Source organism: Carcharhinus amblyrhynchos, chromosome 8 (genome assembly GCF_965287045.1).
Source record: "Carcharhinus amblyrhynchos chromosome 8, sCarAmb.v2.hapA, whole genome shotgun sequence".
Taxonomy (NCBI): Eukaryota; Metazoa; Chordata; class Chondrichthyes; order Carcharhiniformes; family Carcharhinidae; genus Carcharhinus; species Carcharhinus amblyrhynchos.
In genome coordinates this window covers 42,778,795-42,806,449 of record NC_137331.1, presented here as the reverse complement: position 1 = coordinate 42,806,449, position 27,655 = coordinate 42,778,795, and the positions used below count along the sequence as shown (strand labels likewise).

The 27,655-nt window shown below is 42.6% G+C and overlaps 1 protein-coding gene across 2 annotated transcripts; it reads right to left on the bottom strand.

Moving 5' to 3' along the window:
- abhd5a (abhydrolase domain containing 5, lysophosphatidic acid acyltransferase a) lies at positions 1-26,893 on the bottom strand. Of its 2 annotated transcripts, none has more exons than XM_080193962.1 (7): positions 26,875-26,893; positions 19,451-19,536; positions 16,319-16,691; positions 13,256-13,407; positions 12,427-12,541; positions 9,097-9,283; positions 1-1,671 (listed from the first exon to the last, which is right to left on the bottom strand). In XM_080193962.1, the coding sequence occupies exons 2-7, from the start codon at positions 19,458-19,460 to the stop codon at positions 1,582-1,584; spliced, it is 927 nt and encodes a 308-aa protein (XP_080050088.1). In that variant the 5' UTR covers positions 19,461-19,536; positions 26,875-26,893; the 3' UTR covers positions 1-1,581. The 2 variants fall into 2 exon arrangements, with proteins under 2 accessions (XP_080050088.1, XP_080050087.1); XM_080193961.1 differs by lacking the exon at positions 26,875-26,893 and adding an exon at positions 26,097-26,136.
- Between the last annotated feature and the right edge of the window lie 762 nt (positions 26,894-27,655).

Sequence of the window (27,655 nt, the reverse complement as noted above, 5' to 3'; positions counted from 1 at the left end):
CAAAAATTTCAGTGTCAAGGTTGGATGCTGAGCAGGTTTATAAATAATTTGATTCTGATAAAGAAACATCTTTAAGAGTTTAACAGGGAATGTGTCATAAACAATTCTCTAAGCATAAACATAGTGGTTAGCACTGTTGCCTCACAGCACCAGGGACCCAAGTTCAATTCCAGCCTTGGGTGATTGTGGATTGCATCCCTGCAATTTTCAACACGTTACTTTCCGAAATGTCCATTAAACACATCAATACAACATTTACACCACGAACCCTTTTGTTACACTTAATAGCTGGCTTACACATTATTGGGATAAAAGCAAAATACAGTGGATGCTGAAATCTGAAACAAAAACGGAAAATGCTGGAAAATCTCAGCAAGTCTGACAGCATCTGTGGAGAGAGAGAATAGAGCCAATGTTTCAAGTCTAGATGACCCTTCATCGCTGATGAAGGTTCATCCAGACTCAAAACATCTCCATAGATTTTCTCTCCACAGATACTGCCAGACCTGCTGAGGTTTTCCAGCGTTTTCTGTTTTGGTTACAAGTTACTGGACTTTTTCTTGTCTACACCGTCAAGCCCAAGGTAATGTCCCTTCATGGTCCCAATCACCTTACATCAATGATTGAGAAGAAACAATAACTACGGATCACTGCCTACAGATTTGCTTGTAGCGATATGAGTGAAGTGCTGTACTGCGACTGAAGATGTCAGTTAATTGTTTTATCTTCACTTCAACTTCATGCTGTGTGTATCGCTGTAATTATTGTATAATTCTGTTTGTTGACTCAGTGTTAGAACTATCGAGAGACCCAACAGATCAAAGTATTGATGCAACTTCATTCTTGCTGTGACTTCTCTAGGGGAGGGGTTTGAGCAGCAATGAGTAACCACAATTTTCAACTAAACATAGAAAGATCTGCACTGACAAAGCAATGCATCATGTTTCTCAGAAATAATTACCTTTTGGAGAGCAATAACTGTGAATATGAGCAAGCAACGTGGAGAAACTGAACAGAAAGCTACTGCCAAACAACTTTAAAAATAACCCATTGTCTAAAGTGGCTGGCTTTAAGTGTCACTTTAAATTTACAAAATTCTTTCAAAAGCACTTACATTTTCAATTAAAACAAAACTCTTTGCTCATAATCATAGTACTAAAATTATACAAACATAATATTAAATAGTTGTGATAGATTGAGATTAATATTGCACAATGAAATACTGTGATGGCAGAGGTAATCAAAAGTAAAACTCAGTATAGTAGTACTAAAAAGCATTTTGTTTAAACAGAGATAGAAGATATTGACACAAGTCTTGCTTTGAATTTCTAAGTTTCAGACAGGAATCATCATTAAATTCATCTTCCAGTGCAAAGCTGATGAGGTTAATATTAACTTTCCTGTTTGCATTCATACATTTTGAATTAAAAATGCAGAGATTAGTTGGCAATGCTGCAGAAATCCAACATTGATGTACATTCTGCAGATTCATGGTACTGTCTGATTGATAATGTACAGTAGTGCAGATTCCCAGTGCTATGATTAAGTACAGTACAGCAAATTCTCAGTACTGTCTGATTATTAGTCTATGGTACTGCAGATTCCCAGTACTGTTCGATTGAAGTCTTCTGGCTGATCAGCATACACATAATGGCCAGCACCTCGAATAGCCTATAAAGCAAAAAAAGACAACTGTGTTAACGCTGACAAAATACATTGAACAATTTCTTGATTTGATTTTTAATACATTTTTACATTAAGTTTTTTTCTGTTCTGGATTATTCAGTTTGTATTTGTGCGTGGGAGGCAGTGACGTAGTGATATTGTCACTGGACTAGTAATGCAGACACCCCAAGCAAGATCTGGGGACCAGAATTCAAATCCCACCACAGCAGTTGGTGAAACTTGAATTCAGCTAAAAAAATCTAGAATTAATGGTCTTAATGATGACCATAAAACCATTGCTAATTGTCATAAAAACCCATCTGGTTCACTAATCTCCTTTAGGGAAGGAAACTGTCATCCTTACTGTCTGGCTGACAGCTTCTTCCCTGCTACTGTCAGACTTTTGAATGGACCTACCTTGCATTAAGTTGATCTTTCTCTACGCTCTAGCTATGACTGTAACACTACATTCTGCACTCTCTCCTTTGTTTCTCTATAAGTAGTATGCCTCGTCTGTATAGCGTGCAAGAAACAATCATTTTCACTGTATGTTAGTTCATGTGACAATAATAAAACAGAGTCCAGATCCACAGGTTGACATTTAAATGCCCTCTGAAATGGAGGGCAGTTAGGGATGGGCAATAAATGCTGGCCCACATCCCATAAATGAATTTTTTATAATCTCAGAATACTCACTGGGTAAATCTTCATCCTCCAAAAAGCTTTTAGAGTGTCCACATCTTTAAGTTTTTGGAGCACTTCCAGATAAACAGTCAGCAAGTTCTGCTTGTTAATTGCTTTTACACAATGAACTGGCCTTATTCCTCTATAAGATTATATTTCAGTCCATTCCAGAAGACTTGATTAGAAGCATTAAAATGCAAAACAAACAACACAACTGTGATCAAATACAGTTATGTATTTTTAGATTTATCTTTCCTCTACCTCCTCAAGCAGACAAAATTAAAAGAACCCAAACTTAAGTGCCAAATTACATTTTTGTAGGTAACTTTTTAACACATGCAGTATTTCTCTTTTCTTTCAAAAAATATCAACTGCCTTCCAAAGTTGTGGAATATAGACAGCAGTCAGTACCACATATCCACTGAGAAAATTGCCACTATTCTGTCAATTTTGTGTAATAATCAGTCAGTCTGCTCAAAATTGGTGTTTGCTAAAAATATGGACTACTGCTACATTTCTTTAGTTTACAAATGTGGACTAAAAGAAAGTAAATAGCAATATCTGTGGCACATTTTCATGTAAGAAGCTGTGATGTTTTATACAATGTGAAATTGTTAATGTGTAATCACTTGTTTCTTCGGTGAGATACAGGGTTACTCACTGAACTCTTGCAAAGTTACTTTTTTCACACACTGCATTTCTGCATGCAGCTTTTTTGTATTATCAACCAACTATCTGTTTCTAGGTGTCAAGTTGGATGGTATTATTAAGGCATTTCTCATGGACCTTTTAAAAATTAAACTCGAGTATCCTTATGCAGCAGTGAGTCTTTCATGAGCTGCTTATACAAGTAGTCGCAGCGAAGTGCAGGATATAGGCTACTTCAAGACAAACGGTCTTTAGAAAGACATCATGTGTCGGCACAGGTTTGGTGGGCCGAAGGGCCTGCTCCTGTGCTGTATTATTCTTTGTCCGAGACTTTGAAACAGTGTCTTAACCTCCTTATGATTTCTGATCAGATTATCTGTATGCTTTAGAAAAATGAAAAACTTTATATTTCTATGGTGCCTTTCACAAACCCCATGATGACCCAAACCACTTACCGGCGAATGGGGAGCTTTTTGAAGTGTAGTTACTGTGATAATGTAGCAAACACACGGCTGCTATTATATACAACAAACTCCTACAAACAGCAATGACCAATCTATTTTGTGAGTTTGCTTAAGGGATAGATATTAGCCAGGACACCAGGGAGAATTCCCCTGCTCATCTTCAGAATGGTGTCGTGAGAACTTTTGCATTCACCCGAGAGGCAAATCGGTTTAATATCTTATGTGGAAGATGGCTTCTCTGGCAGTGCAGCAATCCCTCAGCACTACACTGGGACCATCAATCTAAATCTCATGCTTAGGTTCCTGGAATAGGACTCAGCCTTCTGACTCAGAATGCTACCCACTGAATCACAGGGTATGAGAAATCCAACAAAGAGAAACACACAGTTGATTAAAAGTGATTTCCAGGCAATAGTTCATTCTTAGAAGTGCATTCATTTCATTATTTCATCTATTTAAAGAGAATGTCTTCTGTAAGTGTGTAACCATATTTTGTGATTGTTGCATATTTTAAAATAAATTCACTTAGTATTTTAAACTTAGCCCCAGGATCTCAGATGATGCTCTACCACTCACAAAGACTACACTGAGATCTCATACACAGAATGTCTGCTAGCTAAGAGCAATTACAAGGCTGTGTTTGCTAATAGTTTCCTAAATATATTACCAAGAGCTTACTTGTAACTCAAGCCAAGAATAGATGCTCTCAAAGAAATGGTAAGTTAGTACTTGCCCAAGATTTAAAATATGACATGTCTTAAAAGATTCAAAAACTGTACCTCAGATATTGATAATCTCTCCGATGTTAATTATGTATCAGATATTGATAATAGATTTGAGATATTGATATGGCAAGAGAGAGGGAGGAATTTGGAATGATTATACTGGAGAAAAAGTACTAGGCAAACTAATGGAAGTAAAGGCTGACAAATCCCCTGGACCTGATGGCCTGCATCCCATGGTCCTAAAAACTGGCTGGAGAGATGGGGGATGAATCGGTTATCTTCCAAAATTTCCTAATTCTGGAAAGGGGCTGTGGTCTTAACTATCTATAATCTATATTAATGAATAGGATAAAGGAATTAAGTGAATTGCAGCCAGATTTGCTGATGATACAGAGAGAGGTGTGAAATATTCTCTGTAAAGCACTATAGATAGGTTAAGTGGCTGGACAAAAATTTTGCAGATTGGAGTATAAAATGGGAGAACGTGAGATTATCCAGAAGAATAGAAAACAGAATATCCATTAAATGGACAGTGACGATAAAATGCTGCTGTACAGAGAGGTCTTCGTGCCCTTATATATGAAACACAAAAGGTTAGCATTTAGGCACAGCAAGTAATTAGGAAGGCAAATGGAAAAAAAGAACAAAGAAAGTTAGAGCACAGGAATAGGTCCTTCAGCCTTCCAAGCCTGCACCGACCATGCCGCCTGACTGAACCAAATCCTCCTACCTTTCCAGGGATCATATCCCTCTATTCCCATCCTATTCATGTATTTGTCAAGATGCCCCTTAAAAGTCACTATCCTATCTGCTTCCACTACCTCCCCCTACAGCAAGTTCCAGGCACCCACCACCCTGAGTAAAAAACCTGCCTCGTACATTTCCTTTAAACCTTGTCCCTTGCATCTTAAACCTATGCCCCCTAGTAACTGACTCTTCCACCCTGGGAAAAAGCTTACTATCCATGCCCCTCATAATCTTGTAGATTTCTATCAGGTCGCCCCTCAACCTCTGTCGCTCCAGTAAGAGCAAACCAAGTTTCTTCAACTTCTCCTCACAGTTAATGCCCTCCATACACTGGTAAATCTTTTCTGCACCCTCTCCAAAGCCTCCACCTCTTTCTCCTGGTGACCAGGATTGAAAACTATATTCTAATTGTAGCCTAAGGTTCTATAAAGCTGCAATATGACTTGTCAATGCCCTGGCCGATGAAGGCAAGCGTGTCACATACCTTCTTGACTAACTTTGCCACCTACGTTGCTACTTTCAGTGACCTGTGTACTTGTACACAGGTTGGCCTTTATGTTAGTCTTCACTGCAAAGGGAATGGTGTATAAAAGCAGCGAAGTCTTGTTTAACTGCAAGTCTTGTCACAAGTGTATAGGCATTTCTGAGACAACTCCCAGTGCATTAGTCTCGTACTTACACTGGAGGCAGTTCAGAGAAGGCTCATTCCTGGGATGAGGGATTTGTCTTATGAGGAAAGGTTGAGCAGGTTGTGATAACAACTCATTGGAGTGTGGAAGAAGAATGAGAGGTGATCATGAAAGATTCTGAGGAGGACTGAGAGGATTGGTTCTGAGAGGAAGGTTCTTGCGTGGGACAATCTATAGCTGGGGACAGAGTTTCAAAATAAGGGTTCCCTTATTTAAGATGACAGTAAGAAATCTCACAACACCAGACGAGTGGTTTTTCTGATGATGGTCACCTGATGAAGGAGCAGCATTCTGAAAGCTCATGCTACCAAATAAACCTGTTGGACTTTAACTTGGTGTTGAGATTTCTTACTGTGCCTACCCCAGTCCAAGGCCGGCATCCCCACACCATAACTGAGATGAGATATAGGGGCAGAATTAGGCCATCAGGCCTGCTCCACCATTCAATCATGGCTGATATGCTCTTCATCCCCATTTCCCTGTCTTCTCCCCATAACCTTTCAATCCATTACCAATTAAAAATCTGTCGAACTCCTCCTTAAATTTACTCACTGTCCCAGCATCCACTGCACTTTGTGGGAGTGAATTCCACAGATTCACAACCCTTTGGGGGAAGTAGTTTCTCCTCAACTCTTAAATTTGCTTCCCCTTATCCGAAGACTATGATCTCTCATTCTAGAATGTCCCACCACTCCACATCTACTTTATCCATACCTTTTATCATTTTGTATACCTCCATTTGATTTCCACTTGTTCTTCTAAATTCCAGAGAGTCTCGGTCTAACCTGTTCAATCTCTCTTCATACGACAAACCCCTCATCTCTGGAATCAATCTAGTGAATCTCTGAACTGCCTCCAATGCCACTACATCTTTCCTCAAATAAGGGGACTAAAACCATGTACAACAAAGATGGAGATGAGGAGGAATTTCTTCTCTCAGAGAGCCCTTAATGTTTGGGATTGTCTTCCCCAGACAGCTGGGTGTGATGGTCATTGAATATATTCAAGGCTGAGCAAGGGGAGTCAAAGGTTATGAATAACAGGTGGGGAAGTGGAGGTGAGGCCAAAATCAGGTCAACCATCACCTTATCAAATGGCAGAGCAGGTTCAAAGGGCTGGAAGGCCTATTCTTCCTCTTATTTCTTATGTATCACATATAGTAACTGTGAGAAGTAATGTATCCTTTTAAAAATAATATATTAAGTCAGGTTCTGGGAAAATGCCTGGGATTAAAACAAGACCCGAGAAGTCTAGATCACATCCTTTGAACAAAAGGACTTTTAGAAGTGGCACATGATTCTAATTAATAGCTGGAACTAATGTGTTCAGATCTCCAAGGTCATTTCACTCGGCGATTATGTTTTCTCGAGAGATAAAAGTGTACATGAGAGGATTCCCGAGAAAGGCTGTTGGTAACGAAAACTATCACGTATGCTGATTGGAAAGAAGCACTCCATTTATAGTCCAACAAATCTGAGAGAAACTCTAAAACATCAAACAATCAGGCTGTCCTTGGATGGCTGATTAAAACTTGACCATAAAAATTTTCAAATATGCATCTGTCCAAATGACTGACACTTAAAAAAATTAATCATTGTGACCGCCTAGCGAAGCAAGCTTGGTGATCTGAGCATCTTAGCTCCAGCTGCTAATTAGAATCGTCTACCAATTCTAAAAGTCCTCTTGCTCAAATACTCCAATCTAAACTTTTTCGGTCTAATCAACGTACAAACATACATATTAGGAGCAGGAATGGGCCATTCAGCCTCTCAAGCCCCCTCCATGATCGCGGATGATCTCAGTTCAATATTCCTATCTACCTGTGATACCCTTTAATTCTCTTGTCAATCAAAAAGCTATTAGGACATAGGGGGATTATCTACATTTGGTCTAATGTTAAGCCTTTTGGTTCAATGTACTTAAAGAGCTTGACAGAATCTTTGATGGCCTTGGAGTTTGGGGCATCTGACACTGGGTCTCGCTGACAAAAAGATCAGTGATGTGAGTGGGGAAAGGCTGGGCAATATCCTAACATTTGCAGCATGGAATGTCAGCCTTTTGCTCATGTATTAGTGATAACCTTCCTTCAATAGGAATAGTCATAAAATCATTCTGGAATGTGTACCTATGGAATTCTTGACTTGTTTACTCTGAGTTAAACAGGAAACATTCGGCAAAGCTTGGGACCCTTATCATGCCAGACAACACTCCCATGTTTTATGATTTTAATAAAGCTCTTACCTGTTTCAGGTGGAAGCTTCCTATGTTTGCCCTCCTCACCCTTCACCACCTCCCCCCACCACCCTCAAACACAGACACACCTACCCACAGAAATGACTAAAAATGGAGGTTAGCCACAAATTTCACAGGATACTGTCCCTTTTCTAGTCCAATGCTCGATGAACTGTTGCACATGCGCCTAATAAGCTCTCAAACTGATTTGATTTATTATTGTCACACGTAGAGTGAAAAGTATTGTTTCTTGCGCACGACAGACAAAACATACCATTCATAGAGATGGAAAGAGTGAAGAATGCAGTGTCACAGTCACAGCATAGCACAGGATGATTGATGTTTTGTAATCTTTGAACTTAACAGTTGTGTTAATTTTAAAGTACGGGGTATTTGTACATTGGAATGACTGATTATTAATTTGTTCCTGTGATTCCCACTGGGGATCATGGCAGTGGAATTCACCACTCTGTGCTTGAATTTTCACCTCCACTTCAAAGTGTGAAGGGCCAACAGCAGCAGCTTGAGCCGTTCTAATGCTTCTAACAAAGAGAAACATCCCAAGGCGCTTCACAGAGTTATAATCAGGCAAAAAATGGATGCCGAGTCACAGAAGCGGGGTTAGGATCAGTGACCAAAAGAGATAGATTTTAAGGAGCATCTTAAAGGAGAGCGCTAGAGGGGTTGAGGGAAAGAATTCTGGAATGCAAGGCTTGGACAGGTAAAGGCATGGCCACCAATGGTGGGGCAAAGAGTGGACACAGCATTGTGGAGGGTTGAGAGATGTGATGGACAGAGGTAATTGCCAGTGTAAATTTTGATTTTTTTTATTATTGTCACATGTATAATGAAAAGTATTGCTTCTTGCGTGTTATACAGACAAAGCATACCGTTCACAGAGAAGGAATGGAGAGAGTGCAGAATGTAGTGTTACAGTCATAGCTAGGGTGTAGAGAAAGATCAGCTTGATGCATGAATAAGTCTATTCAAAAGTCTGATGGCAGCAGGGAAGAAGCTGTTCTTGAGTCGGTTGGTACGTGACCTCAGACTTTTGCATCTTTTCCTGACGGAAGAAGGGGGAAGAGAATATGTCCAGGGCAGGTGGGGCTCTTGATTATGCTGGCTGCTTTTCCCGAGGCAGCAGGAAGTGTAGACACAGTCAATCGATAGGAGGCTGATTTGCATGATGTACTGACTCTTGAGTGTGTGGGTTTTCAAAGAAAATTCATATAATTTACTTACTATTATGTTGACTGAAGATTTTGGCCTGAGAGCTTTGATCTGTTTTCCAGAGTAGCCATCAATGCAGGAGCGAGCTCCATAGATTGCTGTGATGGAGATGTCCTCTTGTATCTGACTCATCCTCAATAGCATTGGCTGTTTAGCCCAGCCATAAGGTATGGTCATGTTCTTGAAAGCAACTTCACCACTAAAAACATGGAGAAAAAGAAAACTTGGCAGGATGTTCCCACAATTTTCTTTCCATTCTCATGTAACCCACACAACTGGGATAAACTGAAAAGTCGGCAACACTTTACAATAGCCGCCTGATTGACTGTTGAAAGAGACTTGAGTGGGGTGTTAAGTTCTCTCCATTTTTGAGATGGAGCAATTCATTGCAGAGAGCGCTCTGAGTTCAATCAGCATTTGAATGAAAAAGCGTCAACATTTAACCCAGCACTTCCCAAACTTTTTCCCAATATGATCCTGTTTTAATGTCTCGGACTTTATGGGACACAAGAGTGAAAATTGGGGGTGGGGGGGGGGGGGTGGTTTAATGGTTAGAGAGTTGCAGAGTTGTTTGCTTGGGGTGCGGGGGAGAATGGCTTCAGGCTGGTTTAAAAGCTACTGCATTTGTATAAAAATGAAGGCCCACTGTTTTACATAGTATCATGGAACCCTACAGTGCAGAAAGAGGCCATTCAGCCCATCAAGTGTGCACCAACCACAATCCCACCCAGGCCCTACCCCCACATCACTATATATTTTACCGCTAATCAATGCATCTCAGGACACTAAGGGGCAATTTTAGCATGGCCAATCAACTTAACCTGCACATCTTTGGAATGTGGGAGGAAACCAGGGCACCTGGAGAAAATCCACGCAGACGAGGAGAATGTGCAAACTCCACACAGCCAGGAATTGAACCCAGGTTCCTGGAGCTGTGAAGCAGCAGTGCTAACCACTGTGCGCCCTACTGTAGCTATAGCAATAATCAGAGCAGAAAATTAAGCCTTGCCCAACAACAGGGAGAAAAAAACACCAAAATTTAAAGGGGTCTCACAGAACTCCAGGGCTAGCATTGCTGCCTCGAGCTCATGACCCCAAAATTGTGTCCCTCTGGGGGTTCCAACCCAAAGTTCTGGTGCGCTTGAGGAAAGCATATCAACAATCGAGTTTCCTAAATCGGTCCTGTTAATGGCACCCAAGCTTAATCCTATTATTTTATGTTTCAAGTCATCTTTTTATTGCAAAGACAGCAACAAATTTCAACAGCCAGGATTCATGGCCAGTGGCAAAGCAACAACAATTGCAAAAGACCTTGCAGAAAGCTGCTCACAAAAGTTTAACAATCTGTGCAGCATGGATGTCCCCTTTCCCCATGTTAATTTGAATATGGCACCAAGTGAAGAGGATCACAAGGCAACAAACAGGCAGGATAGACAGCTAATCAGACTGAAGTATTGACAGATGAATATCAGCCACCACCACATCAGGGACAACTCCACTGACTTCTTCAAAATGGTGCCTCATGGTTCCTTACCCCTACCGGGAGGGGGCCTTGGTTTTATGTCTCATCTGAACGACGGTACTTCTAACAGTGCAGCACTCTCTCAGTGCTGCACTAGAGTGTCAGCACAGATTTTTGTGCTCAAGTACTGGAATGGGATTGATCCACTAATTAAATCTGAACCCTCTGGTTCTCAATCCTTCCACCAACAGGAACAGTTTCTCCCTATCTGCTCTGTCCAGACCTCTCATGATTTTGAATACTTCTAAATACTTGGGTGACATGGTGGTTAGCCCTGCTTTTTTTTGTCTGACAGCACCAGGGACCTGGGTTCAGTTCCCCGCTTGGCTCACTGTCTGTGTGGACTTTGCACATTCTCCCTGTGTCTGTGTGGGTTTCCTCCAGGTGCTCTGGTCTCCTCCCACAGTCCAAAGATTTGCAGTGGTGGCACGGTGGCATAGTGGTTAGCACTGCTGCCTCATCAGGGACACTGGGTTCAATTCCCAGCTTGAGTCATTGTCTTCGTGGAATTTATACGTTCTCCCCGTGTCTGTGTGGGTTTCCTCCCACATCCAAAGATTTGCGGGTTAGGTTGACTGGCCGTGCTAAATTGATCCTAATTGTGGCGGGGCGGGGGGGGGTACTAGCAAGATAAATGTGTGCGGTTGTGAGATAGGGTGGGATGGTTGTCAGTGCAGACTCAATAGGCTGAATGGCCTCCTTCTGTACTGTAGGGATTCTATGATTCTATTCTATAAAATTAGCCATTTAGTTGATCGTGGAGAGGATAGCTGTCGACTCCAGAATTATATCAATGGGTTGGCTGAATAGGCAGAAAATTGACAGTTGGAATTCAATTCAGAGCAATGAGCTGATGCATTTGGGGAATGCAGCCGAAGGAAGGAAATACTCAATAAACGGGAAAATATTGAGATGGGTTGAGGAAGTGAGAGACCTTGGAGTGCATGCCCACAGGACAGGTGGAGGAGAAAGCATATGGAATGCTTTCCTTTATTGAACAAAGTATTGAATACAAAAGCAGGGACGTAATGTTGGAATTGTATAAAACGCTGGTTAGGCCACAGTACAGATCTGGTCACCACAGTGCATAAAGGGCATAATTGCTCTAGACAGAGTACAGAGGAGATTTACAGGAATGTTGCCCAGGCTTGAAAACTGCAGCCACGAGGAGAAACTGGAGAGGCTGGGTAGTTTTCCTTATAGTAGAGGAAGCTAAGGGATTACCGAATTGGGGTCTACAAAATTATGAGGGGCCTAGACAAGGAAGATGTTTCCCATAGTGGAGGCATATACTTACATGACACTGCAATGAAGTTACTGTGAAATTCCCTAGTCACCATAATCCGGCACCTGTCACTTAAGATTATTGGTAGAAGGGTTTGAGGGGACATGAGGAAAAACCTTTTCACCCAGAGGGTGGTGGGGTCTGGATTTCACTGTGCGAATTGGTAGTTGAGCCAGAAATGTTCAACTCATTTAAAGATTCCTGGATCTGAATCTGAAGTGCTGGAACCTACAAGGCCACAGACCAGAAGCTGGAAAGTGGGATTAAAATAAAAGGCCAGTTTCTTTTTTCTCTATTTTGGCTGACACAGACACGATGGGCTGAATGGCCTCTCTCTGCACCATAACCTTTCTAGGGTTCTATCAAATCTCCACTCAATCTTCTCTTCCTCAAGGAGAACTGCCCCAGCCTCTCCAACCTATCCAAACAACCCTTCATTGCTGTAATTTATGATTCAGCTCACATAAATGCCAGGAAGCTCCAAGAAACGATCAAGTTGGAAAAAACAAGCAGCAGAGTTACGTCCAGTGCTTACCTGGGGGTTTGGGCATTGCAGTGATAAATGTACTCGGTGACAGTATTTTCATCTTCGCATACCAAAGAGAACTTTTGCTTGAAGTCTGGCCTTAATCGCTGAACCAGAGCTGGTCCTATGATAAACGGAAGAAACATTTCCCCACTGAAAGATGATTCATTGCCACAGACTTTTATTGGAAGAGGGTCTCAAGGGCTATGGAGCAAAGACAGGTAAATGGATTTGAGGTACAGATTAAACAAGATCTTTTTGAACAGTGGAGCAGACTCAAGAGGTTCCTCCTGTTCCAATGTAATCCTTCCCAAGGAGGGTAAATGGGCTGAGTAGAGTCCCTGATAAGGAGGGTCATATGGATACTGTGGGAGGAACAGATCTGAAGGATAGGTGCATTCAAAGAAAAACAGGTGAAGTATTTGACGGTGAAGAGAATAGAGGGTCACGATGGTAGATTTAGATGAAAAAAAACGATGGGAGGATTGAGTGCAGCATAAACACCAATATGGACTGGTGGGCTGAATGGCCTGTTTGAGCTGTATAACCTGTGTGATCGAAACACCATTTCTTTCTCAATCTCTAGGTTGTTAAAGCAACAATCTAGAAGCAGCAAAGCAAGACAATTTTTTTGTTTGTATAGGAGTCCAAAGGCTTAGCATTTATTCCATCCACACGTTATCTGAGAGGTATGACCTCCAGTATGAAAGTTAAAACAGATTTACTTATATTCAGATTACTGTAACACTGTCCACCAGTAGTGTACAATTGAGAATAAATTTGCTGGTGTAACGTTTTTCTGATTGGAATAGAATATAGCGCAGCAATGCTTCCTTACCAAAGGGCCCAGCCAATCTAAGGCCCGCCAATGGGTTGAATGGGCTCAGGACTGCACCCAAGACTTTTATCCAGATCGGCATTGGGCGTTCCTGTTGTGTGTTAAGTCGCTCTGGAAATCCCCATGGTTCAACCAGAATAAGGTGCTTTACCCTGAACAAAGCAGATGCATTCACTATTAGATGTCTCGACAATAGCCACTTATACACCAGTTTTACTCAAGGTATCTGGGGTGAAATTTTCCTGATGAAAAGATTTGCATTTCTGTAGTGCCTTTCACAATCTTTGGATGTCCCAAAGAGCTTTACAGCCAATGAAATACTCAGTGAAGTGGAGTTACTGTTGTAATGTAGGAAATGCAGCAGTCAATTGCACACAACAAGCTACCACACACAGCAATGTGCTTAAAGTACTTTCACTGATGTTGGTTGAGGGATAAATATTGTTCCAGGATATTGCACAGAGCTTCCTGCTCTATTTACAAAATATTGCCCAGGACATTTCATGTTCACCTTAATGAGCAGACTGAGCCTGGGTTTAACATCTCATCCACAGGACAGCATTTCCAACAGTGCCACACTCCTTCACTACCGTCCTGCATGGCATTTTGTCGTCAGGTCTCTGCAGTGGAACTTGGAACCTGGAACCTATGATCTTCTGACCTAGTGCTACCCACTGATCCACAGCCATTAAGAGCAGCAGGTGGCCTTCTGATGCCCTGTGTCGTGGTTCTCTCCTTCCACGGGACACTGAGGACTCAACCGCAGCAGTGTGACAATTCAGAAGAGATAATTCTACAGTTGCAGAATGTTTAGAATGAGAACCGAAAGAATGAGGAAATTGAAATAAAAATAATGGCTGAAATATTAAGTTCTTCTTTGAAAGTGTCAGAAAAATTTCATCAGATAATTTCAATTCAACTATATCATCTGAAGTTGAATTTTAGAGTAAAATTACATGACTAACACGGCTCTAATCTGTAACATATGAAGCTCAGTATATCAATTTTGTTGTGCTTGTCACAAGAAAGGGAGTAATGGAGACACAGGAAAGAGAGGAACATACAGAAAACAGAATAAGAAACACACAAGGAGCCAAGTGAGACAAAAAGAGAAACCCAAAGATAAATTAGCAAAACAGAACAGAAGAAAGAAAAGCAGAAAGGGAAACCGGGAAAAACAACAAAAACGAGAAGTGGAAAAGAGAAAAATGGTGAGAGATACAGCAGGATTAGTGGGCAACAGAGTTAAATGAGGAGAGGCAGTAATAAGAGAGAGAGAAAGCTCCATTGATGGTACAAGAATTGTTTTTTAAAATCTGGGGTTAACCTACCATCAGTCAGGAACCAGATGGGTTTTGGTGCAATGTTGATTTCACACCCTGTCTGATCTTACTTTCCATTCAATTCAATCAGTAATATTGGGCAGGTGTAAGATCCATCTGCCTCAGTGGGTTTCTTGGGGTGGCACAGTGGTTAGCACTGCTGCCTCATAGCGCCGCGGACCTGGGTTCGACTCCCAGTTGGGTCACTGTCTGTGGAGAGTTTGCACATTCTCCGAGTGTCTGCGTGGGTTTCCTCCTATACTCTGAAAGACGTGCTGGTTAGGTGCATTGACCCAAACATGCGCCAGAATATGGCAACTAGAGGAATTTCACAGTAACTTCATTGCAATGTTAATGTAAGCCTTAATTGCGATTAATAAATAAACTTTATTCATCTCAGTGAGATTATAATTCCCTCTAGTATTTCCAGAACCTCAAAGTCAAAAGCTAGGTTTTATAAACAATGCCCAGCCATTTTCTTTAATTGGGATGAATTTTTCTGGCAGATTGGGAGAAAAGGCAAGAACGTGGTTCCTCTTTCTTCACCGCTATTTTATTTCAAGGGTAGATGTGGGGAATCAGTGGGAAGTGATCCTAAGTGCTGAGAGCAACTTGAGAAATGCCATCTATGATTTAACTGGTGGACTTGTACTTTTTGCTGATGGGTTATCAATGCTTATTCATCGGTACATCTTTATTAACAGTACAACTAGGTCAATAATCAGCACCTTTCAGTGATCACTAAATCATTTCATTGAACCAGGATCTTCTCGGTCACAATACTTTCTCTCCACATGACCCTTGAACGAGATAAGACTTTTCTCCATTATTAGATGTGACTCTTGAAAACCTCCATCAAACAAAATTTAGTTAATATGCAAGTTTCTTGTTTACACTTGGCTCCTTCCTCCTTCAAGCTTCAGCCTTGCAGTTATTTCTCATGACCAGATGAGAAATGATTCCCTCCAACCCAACCCTTCTATCTCATGATGGATTTGTAATTCCTCCTGAAGCTGTCACTAGTCAGGAAGTTTCCGCGAGGAATAAACAGGACCTGGAACAGATAGATTGGTCCTTCATTGTGTCCAGCTTTGGTTACAAAGCCACAGACTGCAGATGCAATGTCTAACATCAGCATCAATGCAGCCTGTAAACATTCTCCTCTTGCCTCAAGCCAACACCACTCTGTGAAACTGAAGAACAAGAAAGCCCTTACCCTAAACAGCAGCATCATTATTTAGGAATAAACTTTACAGAACGACAGGAAAATTGATTATTTTTATTCTTTGCGTTCAGCCACCCTCACAGTTGACGGTGGTGACCTTAGGTCTCAGTTCCATATTCACCTCAGTCTTGGAACAGATTTGTCAGGTTATTCACAGCTGGAGTTCTAGTGATAGAGCCTCACAACTAGATGGAAAAAACAGGTATCTGGGTAATAATCACTGAAAGCTCCTCATGAACAATACTGATTGAAAATGAAGGAAAATCCACAGCTCATCAACAGGAGCTGGACGGGAATCTATAGCCCACTGTCTTAAGTAACTGACATTTCCCTGGTTAGTGGAAATCACGAGCAGAAAATATAGGTCAAACAAGAAATTGTTGCATCAACTTTTGAAGTGGTCGTGATAAATGGCAATCAGGGATTTATCAAACCCACTTACTGAAACCCTCCCCTTTTTGCCTCTTCTAGCTGATTCTTCAAAACTGTTATTTATACAAAACGGTTTCTACCTACCTTTGTGGATATTTAATTGTGTATGAAGCAGCCAAAAATGCTCCAAGGTTATGTCCCAATAAAATCATTTTCTCCATCCCCACTGTGGCCCTCCATTCCTCGATAGACTCCACAAACTGGGTTTCTGCCAGTACTGAATCAGTGCTGAAGTGTGGCCTACTACTCTGACCAAATCCCACCAGGTCAAAAGCATACACAGTGCGCTCTAGGCTAAGTGCATCAAAGTTCAAGGTCCAGAGTCCAACTCCCCCTCCAAATCCATGAATCAGAACGAGTGGAGTTTTGTTCTGAGTATTTTGGCTGAATGTTAGTGTCCATATCTTGTTGCCACTCGGTAGCGAGACATATTCTTTCGTAAATTTACTTCTGACACCTGCAAAATATAACGTAGCTATATCATGGACTTGCTTTATTTTCAGTTTCTGAACTTAATGTATTAGCCAAACAATACGCTGATTAATCAGTAATCCAACTTGAATTAGTGGTTCAATCAGACCAGAAACTAAACTGGACCAACCATACAAATACTGTGGCTACAAGAGCTAGTCAGAGGCTGGGAATCCTGCAATGAGTAACTCACCTTCTGTCTTCCTGATGCTTGACCACCATCTATTAGGCACAAGTCAGGAGTGTGATGGAACACTCCCCACTTGCCTGGATGGGTGCAGCTTCAACAACCCTCAAGAAAATCAACACCATCCAGGACAAAGTAGCTCATTTGATTGGCACCCCATCCACCACTTTAAACATTCAATCCCTCCAGCACTGATGCACAGTGGCAGCAGTGTGTACCATCTCCAAAGATATGTTTAGGCGCATTGGCCATGCTAAATTGCATGGGGTTATGGGGTAAGCCTGGGTAAGAGTTGATGCAGACCTGATGGGCCGAATGACCTCCTTCTGCACTAAAGGGAATCTATGATTTAGCTACAAGATGCACTGCAGGAACTCACCAAGGCTCCTTTGATAGCACCATCGAAACCCATGACCTCCACCACCAAGAAGGACAAGAGGATCAGATGCACGAGTACACCCCACAACTGCAAGGTCCCCTCCCAGACACAAATTATCCTGCTTTGGCATTATAATCACCACTCCTGCACTGTCACTCGATCAAAGTTCTGGAACTTCTTTACGAACAGCACCATGGATGCACCTACACCACATGGATTGCAGCATGCAAGAAGGCAGCTCATTCAATCTCAGGCTTGAATATACTCAATAACTGAGCATTCACAAACCCATGGGGTAGAGAATGTCAAAGATTCAAATCCTCCTTATCTTAGATGGTTGATCCCTTAACCTGAGACAGTGACCCCTAGTTCTAAACTCTCCAGCTAGGGGAAACAAACTCTGAGTATCTACCCTTCAAGCCCCAAGAGTTTTAGAACTTAGATCCATTCTACTCAACAGGAGTCACAGCAATGACAACGTTTAGATGTCAGACTGGAAGACAACTTGATGTTTAAGTTTTCAAGGGCTAAAAGAGGATAGACAGAAAAGTCAACTTAAGATTGCAATCAGATCAGCCATGATCTTATTGATGATGTGGAGATGCCAGCATTGGACTGGGATGGGCACAGTAAGAAGTCTCACAACACCAGGTTAAAGTCCAACAGGTTTATTCAGTTATTTGATGAAGGAGCACTGCTCCCAAAGCTCGTGATACCAAATAAACCTGTTGGACTTTAACCAACAGTTAAACAGACTTCTTACTGTGATCTTACTGACTGGTGGAGCAGGCTCAAATGTCAATTTGCCTGCTTCTGCTTCTATTTCTTGTGATCTTATTAACTGCCACAAAACAATCTGGCCTCGTATCTCCCCTTTCCATTTCTGAATTAAAGACCAGTAAGCACTGTTTTCAATGTAGATAGGAGTCTGCAGCAGGGACTATTAAACAAGGTAAAGGATCAATTTCAGCAATAAGTTTGAAATGAATTAGCTCCCCAACTAATACAATCCCTACAGTGCAGGAGGCGGCCATTGGGCCCTTTGAGTCTGCAATTACTCTCTGAGAAAGTACTTTCGAAAGCCCCAACCACATACATTTCCAATGGCTAATCCACCTAACCTAGATATCTTTAGACACGAAGGGACAATGGCCAATCCATAGCTTTGTCCCAGGAATGCCTCCAGTGAACAAATGCATGATCATCTTCCCCTTGTCTGTATATCCATTCTAAGGCAGGATTCCCAAAACTACATACAATATAAATGTAATCACTGCTCCATTTTGTTTTGCTTTTCTTCCAGTCATCAGCACACTTGCCCTGGGTGCATTGCTTGTTTCTGTTCTTGCCCCATCTCCATTCCTTTGGTCTCAGAAAATCTCTCCTTCAATTTCTCTGATCTTTTACTCTATTACTGACCTTGTTCTTGTCCCACCCAACCTTGCTCAGAAACCTATTATAGTTCTAACTTTTCCCAGTTCTAACTGAAAGGTCACAGACCTGAAATGTTAACACTCTATCTCCACAGGTGCTGCAATAACCTAAGTATTTCCAGAGTTTTCTAATTGTATTTCAGATTTCCAGCATCAATCTGGGGTCCTGTTGAAAAAAAAGACGTCAAAGCTTTCTGTCCTGCACTCATCAAGCCACTTCACAAGAATACCTGTATAAGAGGAAAACAAAAATTTATACTATATGAGAATAGAATGCCAATTGTTTGGTAAGTGGACTTTGATTGGTATAGATGTTACCATGGAGAATGCACCAGTTGATGGTGACTGACAGATAACTGCTGAGCAGTGTTTGTAATTTAGACCAGGCGTTGACCCTGGTTGGGGAATGAATCCACAAATAACAAATTTATTTTGTTCAGCTGAAACAGGTGCGATGTGTTTACATGTTCTTTCTGTCTGCAAATGACAGGTCCCTGTTTATTAATATGCGTAACTTCTCATACAGTATAAACTGCTGTTTTCTCCTTACACTGGTATTCCTGCAAAGTGTCTTGATGAGTGCAAGATGAAAAGCTTCAACATGTCTCCTTTCTTTCCCCTAATTATCTGACCAGCACAGTTTTATGAAGTCGCATTTTCTATATCTTCAGTGACGCCAACCCAGGACTCATCAACAATTATAAAGAAAATCCAACAGGCAAATGAGCTAAACGATCTCTCCTTACCTTGTAGCATTTTATTCTCAGCATCCTTGAGAAGAGACAAAGACGTGGGACACCAACTAGGCAGCCAACTAAGAAGCCATCCAAACCTAGAAAGGAAAAAAAATTAAACATTGAGAAACATGTACATTATCATTCACTCAATGGCATTTCTGGGCGATAATAACATTTATCATGGAGGAAAATGCCTCAAGAACACACACTCATCTCACGCAACACTAAACACATCATTATTGTGCCTCAGACAAAGAATATAAATTATTAGTTGATTGTTACTGTTAAACCTTCCAGTGTTTCGAGAGAACACAGCAATTATGAAACCCTGACAGAGGTGTATTCTCAACTTCCTCTGAGAAGACAAGAAGCTGCTAATTGATTTGATTTATTATCACATGTATTAATATACAGTGGAAAATATTGTTTCTTGCGCACTATACAAAGTATACCGTTCATAGAGCACATAGGAGAGAAGGAAAGGAGGATGCAAAATGTAGTGTTACTGTCATAGCTAGGATGTAGAGAAAGATAACTTAATATAACGTAAGTCCATTCAAAAGTCTGATGGCAGCAGGAAATAAGCTGTACTTGAGTCAGTTGGTACATGATCTCAGACTTGTATCTTTTTCCCGATGAAAGAAGGTGGAAGAGAGAACGTCCGGGGTGTGTGGGGTCCTTGATTATGCTGGTTGCTTTTCCAAGGCAGTGGGAAGCGTAGACAGAGTCAATGGATGGGAGACTGGTTTGTGAGATGGATTGGGCTTCGTTCACGATCCTTTGTAGTTTGTTGCAGTCTTGATCAGAGCAGGAGCCATACCAAGCTGTGATACATCCAGAAAGGTTGCTCCCTATGGTGCATCTGTAAAAGTTGGTGAGAGTCATAGCGGACATGCCAAACTTCCTTAACCTCCTGAGAAAGCAGAGACATTGGTGGGCTTTCTTAACTATAGCATCAGCATGGAAGAACTAGGACAGGTTGTTGATGATTTGGACATTTAGAAACTTGAAGCTCTCAACCACGTCTCAAACACTTGCAGTTCCATAAATGCAGCCTTGGTCTTTTCAATACATGTCAATCTACTGGGGGTCCAGATCCCAAGAAGTGCATCTTGGAGCTTGGCCTCCTGTACAAATCTTAATTTCCCATCACAGCAATTTATCAGATCCCCACAAAAGTTCAACAGTAGAGTCTAGAAACATATTAAATGCAAATTGGAAAAAGGCATCTTTCCAAAAATGCTTCAGTGCTCTATGCAAACAGGTGCAGCAAGGAACTCAAAACTGTATTTACAGCAAGATAGATACCAGAGGCTGGGCCACCATCTACACAGGATGAAATGAACCTCTTCTAAAAGCTAGCAGGTAAATTCAAGCCCACATCTATAGAATCATAGAACTCTACAGTGCAGAAAGAGGCCCTTCGGCCCATTGAGTCTGCAGCGACCATAATCCCACCCAAGCCCTACCCACATATCCCTACATATTATTACCCACTAACCCCTCTAATCTAAGCATCTTATGACATTAAGGGCAATTTTAGCATGGCCAATCAACCTAACCTGCACATCTTTGGACTGTGGGAGGAAACCGGAGCACCTGGAGGAAACCCACACAGACACGAGAATGTGCAAACTGCACACAGACAGTGACCTGAGCCAGGAATTGAACCCAGGTCCCTGGAGCTATGAAGCAGCAGTGCTAACCACTGTGCTACCATGCCGCCCAAGGAACATCCTAAGGAAAATACATTGCGATTTTGAATTAAACACTTTTCCCAGACCTATTCCAAAGTTTGAGTGATCAAATTGGAGATGCACAAGAAGCCAGGACAGCGGTGAAAGCTCAGAGGGTAATGATGCTGGGCTGGAGGAGATCAGAGAAGGTGGAGGAAGAGCAAGTCCATGTAGGGATTCAAAAACTAGATTGCGGATTTTATAACCACGCTGTTGTTTAAATGGGAATCAATACAGTTCAGCAAGGACAAGCGGCGATGTGTGAACAGAATGGTGTGGGTTGGGACACACGGTGGCTGTTGTTAATTTCTTCCTCTCATGTCTATAGCAGAGCTTTACATAACCTCAAGTTTATAAAGCATAGAATATGGGAGGTCAGCCATTAGGCACTTGATAAAGTGTCACCAACAGATTTGTGAGCAAAAAGAGAGCTCATGGAATAAAAGGTACAGTAGCAATACAAAAATGACTGAGTGGCAGGAAATAGAGCATGGTTGTTTTTCAGACAAGAGGAAGGCTTATAGTGGATTTCCACAAGTATCGGTATTATAATCCCTGCCTGACCTGATGTATATTAATGATCTAGATCTTGATGTATCGAGCACACTTCAAAATTTTGGATAGAATGAAACATGGAAGTATTGTGAACCATGAGGAGGGGATAGTGTAGGCCTTCAAAAGGAATAGGTTGGTCAAATATGTCAAATGGCAGATGAGAACCAGAAGGCATAAATGTAAGGGTGTTGACAAAAGAAGCACTGAAGACATCAGGGAACATTGTTTCACGGCATGACATTCAAGAGCAAATTGGATCATCTGAAAAGGAAGAAAAATTGCCAAGTTATAGGATGTGGCATCAAATGGACTGTCTGTTCAGAGGGCTAGCAGAGACATGATGAGCAAATGACCTTTTTCTGCGCTGTAACCATTCTATGATTCTACTAGTGCACTGAAATAGTCAACAGACAACAAAGACATGACCAAAGGCTTTAGCGTCCTATGAACAGAGGCTCACCCTGAGAAATGATTAATATACACAGAACATTACAGCGCAGTACAGGCCCTTCGGCCCTCGATGTTCTGCCAACCTGTGAAACCAATCGAATGCCCATCTAACCTACACTATTTCAATATCATCCACACATTTATCCAATGACCATTTAAATGCCCTTAATGTTGGCAAGTCCACTACTGTTGCAGGCAGGGCATTCCATGCCCTTACTAATCTCAGTAAGGGACCTACCTCTGACATCTGTCCTATATCTATCATCCCTCAATTTAAAGCTATGTCCCCTTGTATTAGCCATCATCATCCAAGAAAAAAGGGTCTCACTGTCCACCCTATCTAATCCTCTGATCATCTTGTATGCCTCTATTAAGTCACCTCCTAACCTTCTTCTCTCCAACAAAAACAGCCTCAAGTCTCTCAGCCTTTCCTCATAAGACCTTCTTACCGTACCAGGCAACATCCTGGTAAATCTCCTCTGCACCCTTTCCAATACTTCCATATCCTTCCTATAAGGCGACGACCGGAACTGTACACAATACTCCAAGTACGGCTGCACCAGAGCTTTGTACAGTTGCAACATGACCTCATGGCTCTGAAACTCAATCCCTCTACCAATAAAAGCTAACAGACCTTCTCAACAACCCTATCAACCTGGATGTCAACTTTCAGGGATCTATGCACATGGGTACCGAGATCTCCCTGCTCATCCACACTACCAAGTATCTTATCATTAGCCCAGTAGTCTGCATTCCTGTTACCCCTTACAAAGTGAATCACCTCACTTTTCCCCATCAAACTCCATTTGCCACCTCTCAGCCCAGCTCTGCAGCTTATCTATGTCCCGCTGTAACTTACAACATCCTTCCGCACTGTCCACAAGTCCACCGATTTTATTGTCATCCACAAATTTACTAACTCATCCTTCTACGCCTTCATCCAGGTCATTTATAAAAATGACAAATAGCAGTGGCCCCAAAACAGATCCATGCGGTACACCACTAGTTACTGAACTCCAGGATGAACATTTCCCATCAGCCATCACCCTCTGTCTTCAAGCCAATTTCTGATCCAAACCACTAAATTACCCTCAATCCCATGCCTCCATATTTTCTACAATAGCCTATTGTAAGGAACCTTATCAAACGCTTTACTGAAATCTATATACACCACATCAACTGCTTTACCCTCATCCAGCTCTTTGGTCACCTTCTCAAAGAACTCAATAAGGTTTGCGAGGCACGACCTACCCTTCATAAAACTGTGTTGGCTATCCCTAATCAAATGATTCCTTTCTAGATGATTATAAATCCTATCTCTTGTAATCTTTTCCAAAACGTTGCTCACAACAGAAGTAAGGCTCACTGGTCTATAATTACCAGGGTTGTCGCTACTCCCCTTCTTGAACAAGGGGGCAACATTTGCTATCCTCCAGTCTTCTGGCACTATTTCTGTTGACAATGACGACAAAGATCAAAGCCAAAGGCTCTGCAATCTCCTCCCTAGCTTCCCAGAGAATCCTAAGATAAATCCCACCTGGCCCAGGGGACTTATCTATTTTCACACTTTCCAGAATTGCTAATACCTCCTCCTTATGAACCTCAATCCCGTCTAGTCTAATAGCCTGTATCTCAGTATTCTCCTCGACAACATTGTCTTTTTCTTGCATGAATACTGATGAAGAACATTCATTTAGCGCCTCTTCTATCTCTTTGGGCTCCACGCACAACTTCCTACTACTGTCCTTGACTGGCCCTAATCTTACCCTAGTCATTCTTTTATTCCTGACATACCTATAGAAAGCTTTAGGGTTTTTCTTGATCCTACCTGGCAAAGACTTCTCATGTCCCCTCCTGGCTCTTCTTAGCTCTCTCTTTAGGTCCTTCCTGGCTAACTTGTAACTCTCATGCACCCTAACTGAGCCTTCACGTCTCATCTTCACTTAAGTCTCCTTCTTCCTCTTCACAAAAGATTCAACTTCTTTAGTAAACCACGGTTCCCTTGCTCGACCACTTCCTCCCTGCCTGACAGATACATACTTACCAAGGACATGCACTAGCTGTTCCTTGAACAAGCTCCACATTTCAATTGTGCCCATCCCCTGCAGTTTCCTTCCCCATCCTATACATCCTAAATCTCACCTAATCACATCATAATTTCCTTTCCCCCAGCTATAACACTTCCCCTGCAGTGTATACCTATCCCTTTCCATCGCTAAAGTAAACATAACCAAATTGCCGTCACTATCACCAAAGTGCTCACCTACCTCCAAACCTAACACCTGGCCTGGTTCATTTCCCAGTACCAAATCCAATGTGGTCTCGCCTCTTGTTGGCCTATCTACGTACTGTGTCAGGAAACCCTCCTGCACACATTGGACAAAAACTGACCCATCTAAAGTACTCAAACTATAGTGTTTCCAGTCAATATTTGTAACGTTAAAGTCCCCCATAACAGCTACCCTGTTACTTTCGCTCCTATCTAGAATCATCTTTGCAATCCTTTCCTCTAAATCTCTGGAACTTTTTGGAGGCCTACAGAAAACTCCCAACAGGGTGACCTCTTCTTTCCTGTTTCTAACCTCAGCCTATACTACCTCAATAGACGAGTCCTCATCAAAGGTACTTTTGCCACCTTAATACTGTCCCTTGACTAACCATGCCACACCTCCCCTCTCTTTTACTACCTTCCCTGATCTTACTGAAACATCTAAACCCCAGAACCTGCAACAACCATTCCTGTCCCTGCTCTATCCATGTCTCCGAAATGGCCACAACATCGAAGTCCCAGATACCAAACCATGCTGCAAGTTCACCCACCTTATCCCAGTGCTCCTGCCATTGAATTGGACACACTTCAAACCACTTTCCTGTCTGCCAGTGCACTGCTGCAACCTTGAAACCTTATTTGTGACCTCACTACTCTCAACCTCCTGTACAGTGGAGCTACAATTCAGGTTCCCATCCCCCCGCTGAATTAATTTAAACTCTCCCAAAGAGCATTAGCAAATTTCCTCCCAAGGATATTGGTACCCCTCTGGTTCAGATATAGACCATCCCATTTGTAGAGGTCCCACCTACCCCAGAATGAGCCCTAATTATCCAGATATCTGAATCCCTCCCTCCTGCTCCATCCCTGTAGCCACGTGTTCAACTGCTCTCTCTCCACATTCCTCACCTCGCTCGTACACGGCACGGGTAACAAACCAAAGATAACAACTGTTTGTTCTAGCTCTAAGCTTCCACCCAAGCTCCCTAAATTCCTGCCTTACATCCCCATCCCTTTTCCTATGTCTTTGGTGCCTATGTGGACTACGACTTGGGGCTGATCCCCCTCCCCCTCAAGGATCCCAAAAACACGGTCAGAGAGATTATGGACCTTGGCACCCAGGAGGTAACATATCTCTTGTTCTCACAGAATCTCCTATCTATCTCCCTAACTAGGGAACACCCAATGACTAATGCTCTACTCCTCTCCCCGCCTTCCCTTCTGAGGAACAGGGCCAGACTCAGTGCCAGAGACCCGTACCCCATGGCTTACCCCTGAGTTCCCCCCACCAAAAGTATCCAAAACAGTATACTTGTTATACAGAGAAACAGCCACAGGGGATCGCTGCACTGATTGCTTCTTACCCCTTCTAACAGTCACACAAGTATCTTCATTTCTAGCAGTAACTACCTCCCTGTAGCTTTTACCTACAACTGTTGCTGCCTCCCTAACGATCCTGAGTTCATCCAGCTCCAGATTCCTATCACAGACTTCAAGGAGTTGGAACTGGGGGCACTTCCTGCAGGTGTACTCAGCTGGGAGAGTACTGTCCAGTGTGTGGGGACACTCAGTCACTCTCCGGGATTTGATTGTCTAGCAGGAGTGGTCAGGCACTGCGTGTGAACGGTCACTCTGTTTTACTCACAATCCGGCTCCCGAAGATTCCGCCGCCATGTTGACCCGGATATGACAACTCATCCCCACCTGCTGACGTCACCGTCACGGGGAGAAACAAGGAGGCGGACTGGGCGGCCATCTTAGTGAGGGAGGCTGGATGTCCTGGAATCTTCCTGGGAGGACTGGGCAGCCATCTTAGTGAGGGAGGCTGGAGGCCACCTGGGAGGATCGGGCGGCTATCTGAGCGAGGGAGGCTGGAGGCCCTGGAGGGGGATTCGAGAAGCGGGCAGCAAGGCCGGGCTGGATTTACATTTAAAATTCAGATCATTTGCCAAAAATCGAGGTTTCACTGAAGGGAACTGAGAATAAAACGGGATGAGCAGCTGTTTATCCATCCCTACTGAAGCAACACCGTTACACTCACCTCACCCTCCCTACCCACAGTCACCCTCACAACTCCATAATCACTCACTACTCCACGCCCACCTGAACTCCCCGCCCCACCCTCACTCTCCGTCTACAGTATGCCCCACCTCCTAACAATCCCCCCACTGCAGCAAGCCCCCTCCCAAACCCAACCTGGAACACTGCCCATCCATCCCCTCACAGCACTCCCCACTGCCAGTCCCTCAACAACCCCCAACCCACTCCAAAGGGGATACAATTATTTTGAAGACACATCAAGTATTTTTTGTGCATTTTGGGGAGTTATCCCTAAATGCTGCAGAAAATATTGCTTCTAGCCACTTGGATGAAATTTAATCAACTGTTTTATAATGTTTTCAAGAAAGGATTTAGAATCATACGGTGCAGAAGAGGTTCCTTTGGCCGAGTGCTCTCTCTCGTGTGACCCTGATATTGGTTCGGTATCATCTCACATTCTTCTTCTTGTCAATCTGCTGGCCTGTGGTAACAGTGAATTCTGTTTGTCTTCAGTTACCAATGACCTAAGAGAGCATTGGTGATCAGCTACAGTTATGCTTGGCAAGGGACAGTAGTGGCGTCCTGTTCCCTTCTGCAGGTCTGGCTGGCCAAGAGACTCTCCCACTCTTACTGCCAGCCAGAGACATATTGGAAGGATTTACAAGTTGATGATCACATTATGAACACACATTTTGTGACCATCAAGTCCTGGAGTGGACCTGAACCCAGAGCTTCTCTGTCAGAGGCAGTGGTGCTGCCCATTAAGAACGTAAGAAATAGGAGCAGAAATAGCCCTTCAAGCCTGCCCCGCCATTCAATAAGATCATGGCTGATCTGGACTGGATCAGTTCCACTTACCTGCCTGCTCCCCATAACCCCTAATTCCCTTATCAATCAGAAATCTATCTACCCGTGACTTAAACATATTCAATTAAGTAACCTCCACCCCTTCAATGGACAGAGAATTCCAGAGATTCACCACCCTCTGAGAGAAGAAGTTCCTCCTCAACCCCGTTCTAAGCTGAGGCAGAGAGTGGGGGTTAATGGGTGCTATTCGGATTGGCGGTTGGTGACTAGTGGAGTGCCCCAGAGGTCGGTGCTGGGGCCTCAGCTATTTACCATTTATATAGATGATCTGGAGGAGGGAACCGAGTGTATGGTGTC